This window comes from Aulonocara sp. 'chitande type north' Nkhata Bay, linkage group LG6, assembly GCF_057382095.1.
Source record: "Aulonocara sp. 'chitande type north' Nkhata Bay isolate Kocher_YH1m ecotype deep benthic linkage group LG6, A_spYH_male_GT1.1, whole genome shotgun sequence".
NCBI lineage: Eukaryota > Metazoa > Chordata > Actinopteri > Cichliformes > Cichlidae > Aulonocara > Aulonocara sp. 'chitande type north' Nkhata Bay.
Genome location: NC_141349.1, coordinates 29,323,051 through 29,337,841, shown reverse-complemented (window position 1 = coordinate 29,337,841; position 14,791 = coordinate 29,323,051). Strand labels below are relative to the sequence as shown.

The window sequence follows — 14,791 nt, the reverse complement described above, 5'->3', positions numbered from 1 at the left end:
CATTTGAAGCTTCTAAATGCACATCTTAGGTGAGGCTGAGAGCAAATAATGTCTTGTGCCGCTTTCATCTGTTTGATTTGTACGGAGAAGTGGTGAAAAAACCATAAAGCATTTTCCCATGTGCACATTTCATTAGTGAATTTCTAAAGCCATTTTCTGTTAGGTTTTATCAGAATTAGTTGATGTCTTTGGTAGCGTTTGCATGTTCCCTTCAAATTAAATTCTGCACAGAGAGCGAGCTGCTGCAGGTTTGCGCTCTCGAAGCGCTTCTTGCTTAGGATGATTCCCGCAGTTGTCCTTGTAGCACACAGCAAGAAGTAATCCACTCTAGATGCTAGTGGAAGTACTATATGGGGTTTAGGTAAGGAAGCTGCCTGGACAGGGCACGTAGGAGGCAGGAAACTCATTCACAAACAGAGATCACAGGGGAATATTAGTTGTGCTTCTCACCTATTGGTGGAATCTGGGATCACATTTGTATTAATGAACTGGCAGGTTAAAGAGTAGCTAATATTCGATATGACTTTTGCATTTTCATGTGCACCTCTGTTGAATGATGTATAGCATGTACAAAAGTTCAGAGATGCAGTCTATGTGTGAAAACACCTTGAGTCTCTGAAGCTAGAAGCCCGAGGTGTGACACCTCAGGATCTACTATCCTGAGGTGTCACACTCACCAACTCTGAAATAAACTTTTTTTTCTTCAGTTTTCTCAGAACATCTTTGCAAAGGTGCATCCTCACTTCACTGGTCATGTGGCACAGCCAAGCTTGCCCTTCTCAGTCGCAGCACCTCACCCCGAAAAAGACAACTCCGGACTTAAAACCAGCACCTGCCACTGACCCCACAACTTACTTTAAGAGAACAGCTTCTAGTTAACCAACAACAAAGCCATTATGAGAGATTTTGTTACCCCTGGAAAAAGAATGACATCAATAATTTATTTCAGAGCTCAAAGTGCTCATGAAAAATTAAGACTCTTCACTTTCTCAACAGGAGGCCTTTGTATTGTCACTTCGCAGTCAAAACAATGTCACAATACTGGGAGAGGGCGCAGGCATACAGTGTGTTTTCACTCACACTTGCATAGGAACACAAACGTTTGTCAAAAACACATTCACACGTTTCCATCCCTTCTGAGGACATTAGGTTATTTCCCGGACTCCTTCAGTCTAACTTTAAAACCTAAAGTTTTCACTCTGAAATCTATTATTTTATGGAAATCTAAAGGTTTTACTACACAACAAAGTCACACACAGCACTACTGTAGAAGTCAATTGATTAATCTATTAGACTTACACTATATGACCCTTGAGGTGAAGCACTACACTAAGTACAAACCTATATATGCAGGCATGCATCTGTAATGAATCACACATAATTATTCTGTGTCAAAGTGACTTTTGTTCTTGTGAACATCAGATGAAAATGATAAATTGTCACGCCTCATAATCACAGGAGAGTCTTAGCATGTATTGCATTAATTTACACACTCATTGCCATGTAGACCTCGGCATGACATTGTGGATATAACAGATGATATATGGATCTTTAATTTCTTCTTGTCAGTTGTTAGAAAAAGTATTTTTACATTAATAATACAGGGCAGCTTTTATTTGGAGAGTAATTAAATTTTATTATCTGAAGCACAGAGGGAAGGAGTGGAGTGTTTCAAGTCGAGCTGCTGGTGCAAAGGACATTAATCTTCATCACAGTAGGCATAACCTTTGAGAATTAAACCGTACTGTTGTTCGTGGCTTATCGAAACTTAAACAAACAGCGTTACAACTAAATAAAAAAGTTAAAAGAAAGATATTTTATATTATGTTGAGATCTCAGATTATCATTCAGCTCCAGTGGCAAGTGTCGATACATATGCAGATATGGAGCTCGCTAAGAGAAAGGGTGAAGGGGAGTGCAGGTAGCAAAATTGCTCAACAGGACTCATGTGGATTTTTAACCAGTAGGTATTGCTGGAGAAGAAGAAAGAAGAAAGTCATACTCAAATGAAATAGCAGGGATTGCTCTGAGGGAAATGGGGTGTAATTTTATACAGGATCTTTTCACGCAAGCCACATTTTTTTATTTATTTAGTTATTCATTATTTTGAGCAGAGCTCTGATATTGCTGCTGTCTGTCATGTAGTTTGTTTTGCAGTTTGTGTGGGAATGTGAAGCCCAGCGAGAAGCAAACAGATGACTGTATAGAAAGCCTTTAGGACTGAATGCAATGAATAGCTTACTCACATAACAACCTCCCCCGGAGGTCCGAGATTTGTTTCCTTCCAAGAGATGCAAATTAGTTTGGCTCATGTTTGGTTCATGTATGAATTCCACTTTTATCAGTTACTTTAATTGGGATCAGATCTCACCAGGCAGGAGTAGGAGCAGAAAAACAATAGTTTTAGGGACTTGGTACAAAATTGAAAAATAATTTATTTATGAGATTGTGAGTGAGTTGTGGTAGATGATCAGCCTTACTAATGCATGTGTTCATGATGAAATAGACACTACAAGCATGTCCCATCCCTTCAGGTTTAATCTTTGATTTACAGAAATGATAAACAAAACCGTTTTGTGGCACGTAAGAGCAGCTAATTTTCCCAGATCATCTGTGACCAAATTGGATTTGTACACCGACAGTAATTGTCACAGAGTATAGACTTTATTGCCAAGGTTATTAAATGTGAAACCAGCAGTGCAAAGGCTCAAAAACCTTATTTCATGTCTCATTTTCTTGACTAATTTGTTTCAGTTGGCAGAAATCTTTGCAGCACTTATGTTATTGCTTATGTTTTACTAAAATACTGACACATACAAATTTGCACAGGCATAAACGCAGTTACCTATATGATGTATTCTCAGGAGTCTCTATCTCGCGGTCGTGCTTCTGACAGCTGTAGGATGACTTATAGCAAAGTTATATGGTGCAGCTCAGAATAGTGCTACCTTTTCATGGTGGAAGCAAGGCAAGCAAACGTGGACTGAAAATGTGCTTTCACAGCACACAGTGGCACAGAATAAACACTTAATAAGGCAAATTACCGCACAGCAGATTCTCAACGTGCAGTCAGAAACACAGATGATTATTTTCTTCTTTACCTCTGCAACACAGAAAATTATATATTTGCTATGCCAACCTTGCTGCTTTACAAATGTGAGAAAGATAATTCTCTAACCATGTTTTCTATTTTAGGTCTGAACGAAATGTGAACAGAATAAGAGTCTGCAGACACACTGGAAGGCTCTGGGAGAGTCTCTGCGCAAAATTTGGAGACAATATTTTAACACTTGTTCAGATATTTTAGTCTGGACGAAAGTGATGGATCAGCTGTTTCACAGTTAGGTTTACCCACCTGAGTGGCTACTAAGAAGTTTCTCTGGGTGGAAAAAAATGAATATGAAGGTGTGATATTTTTAGGGGTTTTTTTGGCAAATAACTTGTTTTTGAATAGGCTCCATTAGCCACTGACTCCTTTCTTGTCCTTTTCCAACATTTTCCCCCTCCCCACATTTCCTCTTTGTGGGAAAACAAGGGTAATTAGGATGCTAATGATGAAGGTACAAAGGCCCAAAAGCTCTCTCTCCTCTATCATCATTATAAATATATGAATAATGAATAGCCCTTCATGTAACAGCAAGACAAAAAAAAGGGATAGAGAGCCTAAATTTCAACATCAAGAAAAGTAACCAAGTTTAGTGGAGAGCGGTTTGAGAAGGATTTCTTTCTGGCTGTGTGCACGAATGTGCTGGGCTGGATTTTGTTTAACTTTATCTGTAAACGTTCTGGGGTATATTGAATCAAAACTGCTCCATAGTACAGTAATGAGGTTTTGCAGCAGCAGGAGGCCTCTCGGTAGAAAACATTGAAAAATCAATTAGGTCTAAAGCACCACAATATCGTCCTATTTCAGCCTTAACAGTCTGGGCAATTTGCACATAAATAGAGTGATGGGAAAGGGAGAGAGTAGGTCCAGGTTTGAGCTAGGTGCAGGGCGGCAAGTGTTGCACTATGGCTGTCCAGCTGGGCTTTATTAAAGAGAGCATCCCCTGGATTATACACACTGGTCTTATTTATGTGGTCGGCACATTAGATTGAAAATCCAACAATATCAGTATTTATTAGACAATATTTAATTGGGCCGAGCAAATGGTACATTAAAAAGTCAAGACAGAAAGAGACAATAAAGTAAACAGATGCAGCTTTAAAAAAAATAAATGACTGATAACTCTACTAATGGTGACTTCCTTCTACTCTGAATGAAAATGGAATTTCAACTTTGTATAATATAAAAATAAAACTAGTATAAACAAATGAACATAAAATAAAGTTTCAAATTGTTTCAAATGGTGTGCGCCGTTTAAATTTGTCTACTATGATTAACTATTAACTATAATTTTGATATGATGAGACAAATTATTGTGCGTGTGCAGAGCTGAGATGTATGTGCTTATGAACACATACATAAATAGACTCGCACTGAGACAAAGACATCACACATGCAAATGAAATGCTGCCAAGTACATATTCCTTCCAGTTCCATTAAGACAGTTACATGCCGCCTAAAGCAAACTAAGTGCAGAAAAGCAAATATATTCCAGGAAGATTCATCAGGGAACTCGTGGCCCTCCAATAGAATTCATCATGTAAAATAACCTGAAGAGAATGGAGGCAAAAAGAAATTTCATGTGTCTACAGTCACTGCCCTGATCACCACAACTGCCTCTGGAAAGTGTTCTTAACTCATGTGGGAAATAAGAGCTACTGTCATCTCAGCAGCCTTATTAAGAAGAACACAAACAGTGCATAAATGGTGGCTTGAATGCTTCATCTTTCCACAAGCATGTTGAAACATCTAGTGTACGATGAGCTCAGAACACATCTTAATTATGTTTAAGTAACCAGTCAGCAGGGCAGAAAAAAAGTCTTCTGTTTATGTTCCACTTTTATAGATGTTTTACAAAAGAGGGCTCTCCCATGTTGTTTGATTTGTTGATATTCCCGTTCACATGGCAGCAACTCAGTGCATTTAGGCATTTATATGAACACAACTATCTCTGGGGTTTACAGAGAAAGGTCCAAAATGAGAAAATAGAAAAGACTTCTGGCATCGTCAGACAGTGGCCAGACTGCTTCAAGCTGATAGGAAGACAACAGTGATTCAAATAACCGCTCGTTATTGCCAGAGTATGCAGAAGAGCATCTCTGAATGCAGAACACGTCCAGCAGAAGACCGTACCGGGTGCCACTCCTGTCAGCTAAGAACAAAAACCGAGACTGAAATTGACACGGGCTCAGCAAAATTGGACAACAGAAGACTGGAAAAACGTTGGCCGCTCTCATGAGTCTCAATTTCTGCTGAGACAGTTTGGTGTAACCAAAATAAAAACATGAATCCATGCTACCTTGTATCAGCGATTCAGACTGGTGGCGGCAGTGTAATAGAGTGGGAGATGGATATTTTCTTGTCATACTCACCTGAGTATTGTTCCTGACCATTTGCGTCATAGATGTGCAGCTGATAAACCTTTATCAACTGACTGACGCCACGATTTCAACATGGTCTTTGAGGAATGTTTCCAGCACCTTGTTGAATCTGCACGACAAAAATTAAGGCATTTTAAAGAGGGTCCAGCCTGCTACTAGCGAGGTTAAATTAATGAAGTGGCTGGTGAGTGTAGAATAAGATTAAGATTAGCAGAACAGTGCTTAACAGGACAAAATGCAGAAAAAGATACTTTGGGCGATTTGGAAATTATGTCATCACGAAGTTTGTGCAGCAGACTGTGCTCCGACTGCACCGTTTCATATACCGTCCTCTTTACTGTCTGCATGTGTTGTTCCTCTTAATAGGGTTTGTGCGGTGACCACTCTTGACACAACGTTGTGCCTTCCTGCTGTATATGACAGACGGTTAAATGGATGCATTTAAGGGAAGGAACATAGAGAAGAGAGGAAAAAATAGGGCAGCATCAGGTGTGTTCAGTTCCTTCTGTGCAGCTTGCCTAATCTGTAATTTTGCTCTTGGCATGAGGCTCAGGTGCTTTGCTCTCATCTGAGCCATTGTGTGGTCAGATGAGTGTTTGCTGCCAAGACCTCAGATTTGCTCAAGACTGTAAGGTAGCGGGTTCACCTGGATATTTTTGGTCGGGTATGTGGATTGTGCTGACGCGTGTCCCTGATCTGGCTCCCGCACTGCTTGGAAGGAGTGTCTTTTCTCATCATTTGTGTGCCGGAGTGTTCACACAACCTTATTTTTACACTTCAGCAATGAGCAGAAGTGTTTCCTAATTGACTTTTGTCTGAAACATTTCATCTGTGAATTGAATTTTGCAAAGTAATGGGATGATCAAGGGCACATTTCCAGCAAATGCTGACTCAAATCCTCTGTCGATACTAGAAGCAGCACTGTAGGCTTTCACTTTTAAATGCCATCTTAACCATCTTAAAGATATTTGTGTTCACCAGCTACAAACCACACTGTAGCCAGATACCATTATTTAGCATTGGCTTTCCAGACTTTGATGTGAAAGTTGAAGCTTGCATATGTCTGCATGAAAGCAAACTGCAGCTAGGCTGTGTTAAAGCTTACAGTAAGGAAGAGTAACATACTTTATAAAAGACTGCTTTGTCCTCCCAGGTGTAACAATCTGTCCTTCACCCATCTCACAGGTCTAAAAAACTCTCAATAATCTCCTGATGTGGCAATTACCACTTTTGCTATCCTTCATTACCGACTCTTCTTTGTAGCTGAGGGCTGATTCATCCCTAACATTCAGATGATGGAGACTTTTTAGGGAAAGAAAGGAAAATAGATACTGACAATGATAAATAGAGTACCAGTGAGAGAGGATAAGATAAGAAAAAAAAAAAGGAAAAATTAAAGGATGGCGAGTTAAGACGAGAATGAATGCCGGAGGAGTCTTCTGCAGGACTGAGTTGTTTAATTAATGTTGCCGTACACACCACCTCCATTCCCAAGAGCAGTTTCTGTTTCTGTTTTTGTTTCTTTCACCTCATAATCCTCTTTTTTGTATCTCTTTTCCACTTAGTTCAGTTGCATCCACTTCAGTCTCAGGGTTTATCTTTTAATTACAAAGAGCAGATTACAAGGAGAATTTTACAGCAGCCATGACATTGTTGCAATAACAACAACAAATAGCTTACTGTGGGTCGACCTGATAGCCGGTTGGCAATGAGAATGATACCACGTACACCCTGGCATCTTAAACAAGGAGTTATTGGTTTGATTCTCTTGTTCTTTCCCCACATTTCCTCACTTTTTCTCTCTATGTGCCCGTTATTACTATAACATCAGAAATAAGTCAGTACGTACACGAGAAGGCATACAGTGTTCCACTCGTCAAGTGTCTCTCACACCTGAAGGCTTTGCTTGGAAATCACTCTTTACAAATGACAAACGACTGTTCTTTCCTTTAGGTCTGGACACTCTTACAGTCTCTCCTTTCTTTTCCACTCTGATACCTTCCACTCCTCCCACTTTCTACTCCACAAAAACCTCTTTCACTTCATGGGTCTGCTCTATCCATCTCAATAAGGGATAGATGAAGGTGTGAGAATAACAGTCTGGCAGGTATTTCTCCCAGTGTCCTCAGGACATATCGGTTATGATACCGCTCGCCACACAGGACATATTACTTTCTGATTTTAAAAGTGCTTTTTGCTCTGGTCCTCTCAGAAGCAAGAGTTATATGTTCCTCTGTCTCTAATTGTTTGATAGTAATAATTCTTAACATCTTAAAAATTGTTTTAGAATACGTCAGATTTAAATAATTTTTTTTAATTAGACATGAATTAGAAGTCGGAGATGTGTTGTGTTTTTGCAGACTTTTCCTTTCTCGTTTCAAAAAGAAGTTCTTTCACTGAGCTCTTTTTTACGCCTTATTAGTCTCCCTTCTCGCTTTTTTGGTGGCACTTTATCTCAGCTTTACATCTATTCACGCTTGCTTTCCTTAGATTTCTTTTATTAAGAGGTGGGAAATAAAGAACTACAAAACCTTGTTCCTGTAGAGTTTTCATATATCTGTATTTTACTTGACTATTTAAATTTTCAGACAACTTTTGTTCTCTACATTCAAACGTATATATCTTTGCTCCTTACATTTTCATAACAGGTTCATTACTTCAGGTCTAACGGATTTGAGGGGATTATTTTGCATCACTGTTATGTTCAAACTAAGTTAAACATCAAATTTATGCATCATTTATCGCACTATAGAACTTAAACAAGGGGTTTAAGTTGTATAGTGCAATAAAAAAGATTAACAAGAGTAACGTGGCAAGTAATTTCAAACACACAAACTGTAGCTGTGCAGTTTGTAACACAATGTGTTCAATTCAGTTTTATTTATATAGCACCAAAGCACAAAAACATATGACAATGCACTGAGTGTTATAAGGTAAAGACCCTACAGCAATGTGTATCTCTAAAAGTACAGGTTCTGTATTTCCCAGAGACAGAAGAGAAGCTCAGTTTCAGAGGTAGAGAAAAATGTAAGACAGAAATGACAGGACCCGGGTATTATTTTCTTATCATATTTAATATGACATGAAGTTCACTTAGCTTTGCACAAACATGGCTTGTAGAAGTGTCCTCCAACGCGATACGTTTTACTGTTATACTACTAGTACATTTCAGAGCCTGCACTTCACTTTTACTTGAGTAAAAAAACTGAATTAGTACTTCAACTTTTACAAGAGTATTCTTTAAAACAAATATTTGTACTTCTACTTAGGTGATGAATGTGTGTCCTTTTGCCACCATTTATGTGTGCGCGTGTGTGTTTGTTGAAAGTTGAAGCTGAAACATGGCAGTGATTAATTGCATGGTTGAGATCAAACAAGCACAGTTTAATTAAATCCTCTGATAGTGTCAAAGTTTATGTTTCCTGGGAGTCAAGAGGTTGAACCCTCTGTGTCAACTTCCACTATTACTCAGCATTAATCACAGCAGCGTGTTTGTCTTGTAAGTGCGAGCGATATGAGATGCAGCTTCTTTTACAGCTGCTTGGAGTAAATAAGAACAATTTTACCATAATGGAGATTTTTAAAGATCCTTTTGGAAGAAAGTGTAAACGTGTCACATTAAGTGGTTGATTTTGCATAACAGTTTTTCATTCACAAACTCAATGTTTTGTTTTGGGTTTTTTTTTTCATCCCTGGTTCATTTCAGTTGTTCCTAAGACTGGGCACAACTTGGGTTAGAGTAACCAATGATGCGATCCTGTCATGAGATGTTGCTTGTTGCTGGTAAAAATATAATAAGCAGTTTCTTGACACTCAATATTCTGCCCTTTGGCCTGTTGAAAACTTTATAGAGAGAATTTTGGGGCCAAGGGGTTGAGTGTGTTTGGCATAATCAAACGATGATCTCTGACTCACATCAGAGGAGAATCAGCACCTACAAGCCCGAGGCCATGTTTCTCATCAGAAAAGGGTGGACTCCTTAAGTAGTATGCAATAAGTCTCCGCCTTAAAAGGAGGATTCTAAGTATTGTGGGGTCTTGGGTGTAGGGTTGGGCATCTCCAACCTGTCATTCATTGTTCAAAGAAACAGACGCAGAGATTTCATGCATTATAATATGATAAGAAGCAATAAAAAGAAACACATATCCATTGGTGAGCTGTAGCCAATTGCTTTGATGATTTGTCACCAAGAAGCACAACTTAGTTAGAAGGAGAGAAAGATTGGCTGATGGATTATCCCGGCATTCGCAGTGATATGAACAGCTAGCTTCAAAAAGACCATGACAAATGTAATTGTGCCGTGTTAAACAATTTCTCCCTGCTTCCTCTGTTATGGTCAGGGTATCACCACAGCCTCCCTTCCTCCCCCTACGCCTTCACGGCTGGACCTGATGGTCAGAGGTTACCTCCATCTGGCACCCTCTCCTCTGAGTATCTGAACCAGGGTAACTCCAAGGTCCTCCTCCTCATCTGCAACACAGCAGGATCTGGCTCACAAGCTGTCAGGTGAGCTGTTGTCATCGTCATTATTATCCATTTAATTTGTATTGATTTTTTTTGTACATCTCTTTAACTCAGATAAGCAGTTTATTTAACAATCATGGCTTCTTCTAGAACTTTTTGAGCACAGAAGAACCAAGTGTAAAGATATCTAAGGTAACCTAGATATCTTTTATGCATTTTAAGGACGTGCCATCCTGCAGTCAGACTGTGTTTTAGACCTTGATCATACACAGAAGCAGACACTTCTCTTGCTCTGCTGTGTCTTAAATAGATTTTGTCGTTCATTCTTTTCCTTTAGTCCTGCTGTGTTATTTCAGCATCAACATCTAACTCCTGTTTGACTTTGACCTGTATGTCTGTTACGTGAATTCCCCAGACTCAACGGGGTTTATTTTTTTAGATTTGTGCAGCTAAAACATACATTCAACTCAATAGTGTTGAAACTAGAGGCCAAGTTAAACAATGTGGTCAAATCAAACCCTCTGACCTGTGAAAAAAATCAATTAGATCCATGTGCTCGTCACTGCTTAGTATCTGCAATGTGCCGCATCTGATGTTAGATTTCAGCAGCATCACAGATGGAAGAAACAATGGAAGAAGCTGATTGGATGCTTGTATTTATTTGAGGTTAAGCATCCCATAGTTACTGAACAGCATTACAAATCAAAGAATCCAAACTTTTGATAAAGTTTACCTGACAGTATCGTCACTGAGAAGGTAAATAAAAAGATATGTGACCAAGACAAATTTCAAGCTTACTTTAAACTGAGCAAAGATTTATTGGCTTGCACGTGAATGTTTTGCTGTTACTATTTTACTAAAACAAGTCCTTGCAAAGGCAGATTGGATGGGGCTTACAGTGCACAAAAGCATCCACATCGCTGTTATTAATACTTTTCAATTTATAACGCTCTCTCCACAGGGGATCAATAAGTCTAACCTCTTATTGACACAAGGCAAGACAGATTTATTTTACTCTCCTGTGATCTAGTTTCAGTCATCATGTGCACTTTGGGATTTGATCTTATAGCTCCGCAAATCCATGTAGAGACATTACTGAAAGGCTTGATAATGTCAGGGTCTGACATTTGAAGACTCATCCGTCCACATGCCACCTGACTCGTCTGTGCGGCTACAATAAATGTCTGAGTGTCTCTGTGCAGCCATCTATTCCCAAAATGATCTGGAAAAAGCAATACATCTACAGATGTTTAATTATTTCCTAATTAAAATGCCATAGTGGAATTTCGCTGCATACTATAATAGAATCATGTGGATACCCGAACAGTCCAAATCTGTGCTTAAATGTGCAACTTCAACAGCTTTGCTCCTCTGAGACTGTGATATTATGAAGCTTGTAAAGATTTGCTCCCATTCAGCCTACAGATCATGCTCTGGCGCACAGTAGCAATCAAAACGATCCCGTTCAGGGTCGTTCAGGTTAAGGCAACTCAAGTTCTTTGACTCCAAATTATTTCATCACTCTGAGCTCACTTTGTGCTGCGGGGAGGTTTTAAGAGAGGAAAAACAGGTCTTCTCCAGTACGATGCTGCGACATTAAAAGCTTGGTGTTGCTGTCATACTGTTGTGTTGTGTAGCAACTGAATGAGTTGCACCAATATTTCTTCAAAACAGTTAGCTGCCAAGGCATTGGGAACTTTGTTGCTGTGTTTGTGTTTATACTGTAAATGTCTTAAATGCATTTAAAACTTAAAGTGTTATTGTAATTGTATGTGGACTATATGCAAGGCTTTGGATTAACATAGGTGGAAGAACCCAATTCTAATGGATGCATTGCTGAAATGCAGACTGGTTTCTTATTTGTTCCTGGACAACATGTCAGTACAAGACAGCTGGCTGTAACAACTTGATGCACTTGACATTTGATAGTTTGACACATTCCTAATAAGCCTACAGCTGCTTTTCACTTACTTAGTGTTTCAATGAATTCAGGTTAGACTACGTTTTCTAATCTTAATTACTTGCTAACATACTTAATTATAAATAGCAATCATTTTTTATTTATCTTTTCAATGCAAAACCTACTCTCAAATCTCTTTTGTTCTGCTCTGCTCTACCGTCCTCACTTGTGCTCTGCTCTCGCAGGTTTGGGCCTCCATTTCTTATACTTGAGGACAGGAGTATCTCCTGGGACCAGCTGCATCAGAGCATCCTCAGTAAGCTCTATTATCTGATGCTGAATGGATCTCAGGCTCAGGTAATGCACCCTCACTAACCAATAACATGTCAGCTACTCTATTCTGTGTCCTTGGCGCTTCAGCTCAGGTGGTCCTGGACACTCTGGGTTCTAACAGAACAGATTAAAATAGCAGCGCAGTGGAGAGATCAGTTATATGTCTGAGTCATATTTAGAGCTAATGGAAAATCAGACAAAGGTTAAAGCAGATGAAAACTCGTAGTTTTTTCTTCCTTCATTGTTTTGATGATTGTAGGGTCTTTGTGATGCTGTGTAAAGCACCTTGAGATGACTGCCACTTCATAAATAATGCATTGAACTGAATTGAATTAATATTTAATAATAAATCTGCAGAAACTACAAATCTGATCCTTTATAGCATGTTGAGTGTATTTATAGGTTAGATTGAGTTCCTAAGTCTTTATATGTTATTAGATTCAATGAGTCTTACTAGCTTCTACAGTCAGACTAGGGAAAACAGTGGTTGGAGACTGCAGGACGACCAAAATTACTGTAGCCAAGTGCAACAAACTTGTTGCCTTTGAAATAGCTGTTGACGTGGACCGGGTCTGCAACTGGCAGGCAGTTGCCATCTTCAAAACGAGTGCTATTTTGCTATTAGGCTGCAGTTGAACGGGGTCGGTGTTTGTGATAATACGGCAGTTAACTGTAAGCAGTTGGTGAAAATCACAAATCTGTTTCACCCTACATCCACAGAAATTCATAATTAAACAGAAATTCAAAGATTTCTTCTCAAATACTGATTTATATAGATATATAACCAGAATACAACCAGATGGCAAGAGAGTTGAGTCGAGTCCCTTATTGCAAAAACAAGTGTCATAGACGAGCTGTGCTTATTGGTGCAGATTGACTCAGATTGATTGCAACGTGCTGGCAATCTGTCTGCATTTTAAAATTAGACGGCAATTATTTGCACACCTTTGCCAATCTGTCTGAATGTGAATGCAGCCAGTGTGAGTTGGACAGTAATTGTTTGGAGATGGATTGCCTTCCACCAGATGACACGTGTAGTCGTCTTGTGATCCAAAGCAGCCGCCCTCAGGTTAAGGGCATTGCACTCTTCCACCAAGGGCTGACCAGCTGGTGGCCAAAACTACGAGCAATCAGTTGCTGAATATGAAAAAATTTAGAGCAGTGACCAGGCAATTTCTGATTTTTGCTGGCTGCAAAGAGGTTGTCATCAAGTTTAGTGACGTATGTCGTTCTTCATATGGGACGTTATGATACTACTTTGAGAGAGCCTGTTTCTCCATCTGTTACCATTTTCATTCAAAGGAGTCTTTAAATCTTTTAAAATCTTTTAAGGTGCTTTTCACAAAAAAAGGCCATTTTTGTATGTAAGATTTTAGCTCTACTGTCCACTCAGTATGTGCTGCTAATCTTGATAAAAGCTGCGATTCAGCCGATGCGTGTTCAAACCATGAACCGTGGCTCAACACTACTGGGTAAATATTTTTGTGGTACGTAAGCACCCATTCATCATGCAGCTGTCTATTTGATTAGGAACTACGGAGGAAAAGAAGGAGAAACATAAGTCTGGTATTTACTGATTGCTATCTTAGTTTCATAGTTAATTCTTCAAAACCTGTCTGGCCAGATATGAAAACATCCTCTTGTTGTCCTTACTTCCCCTTTATTCTTCTTAAAAATATACCACCAACGCCCCTATGTGGATTTTTGTTTGTTTGTTGTTATTTTATTTTATTTTTTTCATATTTTAAGCTGTAAAGACCACTTCTATCCCAAGGGTGAAGGCCATTAAGCCTTGCTGATGCTTTGTTGCTGTTATTTTAAAAGAAACCACAGAACTAATACCAGCTTTACTGTAATCTCTGTGCAATATAATACATAAGATCCACACAAAACTCTGTTTCTTTGCCAGTGTCATGCTCCTTTCATTATCATTAAACAGTGCTTTGGTGCCACCCAGAGGTTTGTTTAGCAAGACACAGCTCAGCTTGTCCAAAAAAAGAAAATGCACCGACTCGCATGTCAAAATCCAGTTCTTCTTTCACAGCTCACTCTCTGAAGGTTCAATCAATCAATCAATCAATCAAGCTTTATTCGTCACATGCAGGTTGCCCTGCAGTGAAATAGGACCCCCCCCCCCCCGACCTTACACATATAGCACAAACATTACATGGGGATACAGGTCAGAGATTGGTAGAATCAGAAAAAAACATTGAAATGTACACTACACTGGGGAAAGTACAAGAGGAAAAAAAGAGACCCCTACTCATGCTATGCTTCCATGGTAGGACAGCATGAGAACAGGAAACAAAAAAACTCCTCTGCACAAGAAGCACATAAATGTCCACAGCACAACATTGTGAAGACATGACAAGCCACAGGGGTGGGTGGGGGTTGAGGAGTAATCCGAAGCGAACACAGCAGCCACCCTGCACAGCGCTACCATTCCAGCGCGGCACACAGACCCGCCGTGCTGCCCCTTCAGGAAACAAGCATCGAAGGCGTTTGGAAGGGAGGGGGGATGAGTGTGTGCTTATCAGTGTAAGTGTATGTGTGTGCGTGTCCAGAGTTCAGCGGAGACAGTGTCCTTCGCTCTATCAGGCTAAGTAA

At 39.5% G+C, this 14,791-nt stretch overlaps 1 protein-coding gene across 1 annotated transcript in view; it reads left to right on the top strand.

Annotated features, from left to right (window-relative positions):
• usp43a (ubiquitin specific peptidase 43a) overlaps positions 1 to 14,791 on the top strand; it is a 131,443-nt gene that overhangs the window by 70,577 nt on the left and 46,075 nt on the right. Inside the window, exons 7-8 of the mRNA XM_086296175.1 lie at positions 9,828 to 9,993; positions 12,097 to 12,208. Coding sequence (XP_086152301.1) covers positions 9,828 to 9,993; positions 12,097 to 12,208 — 278 coding nt within the window. The remainder of the gene's footprint in view (positions 1 to 9,827; positions 9,994 to 12,096; positions 12,209 to 14,791) is intronic.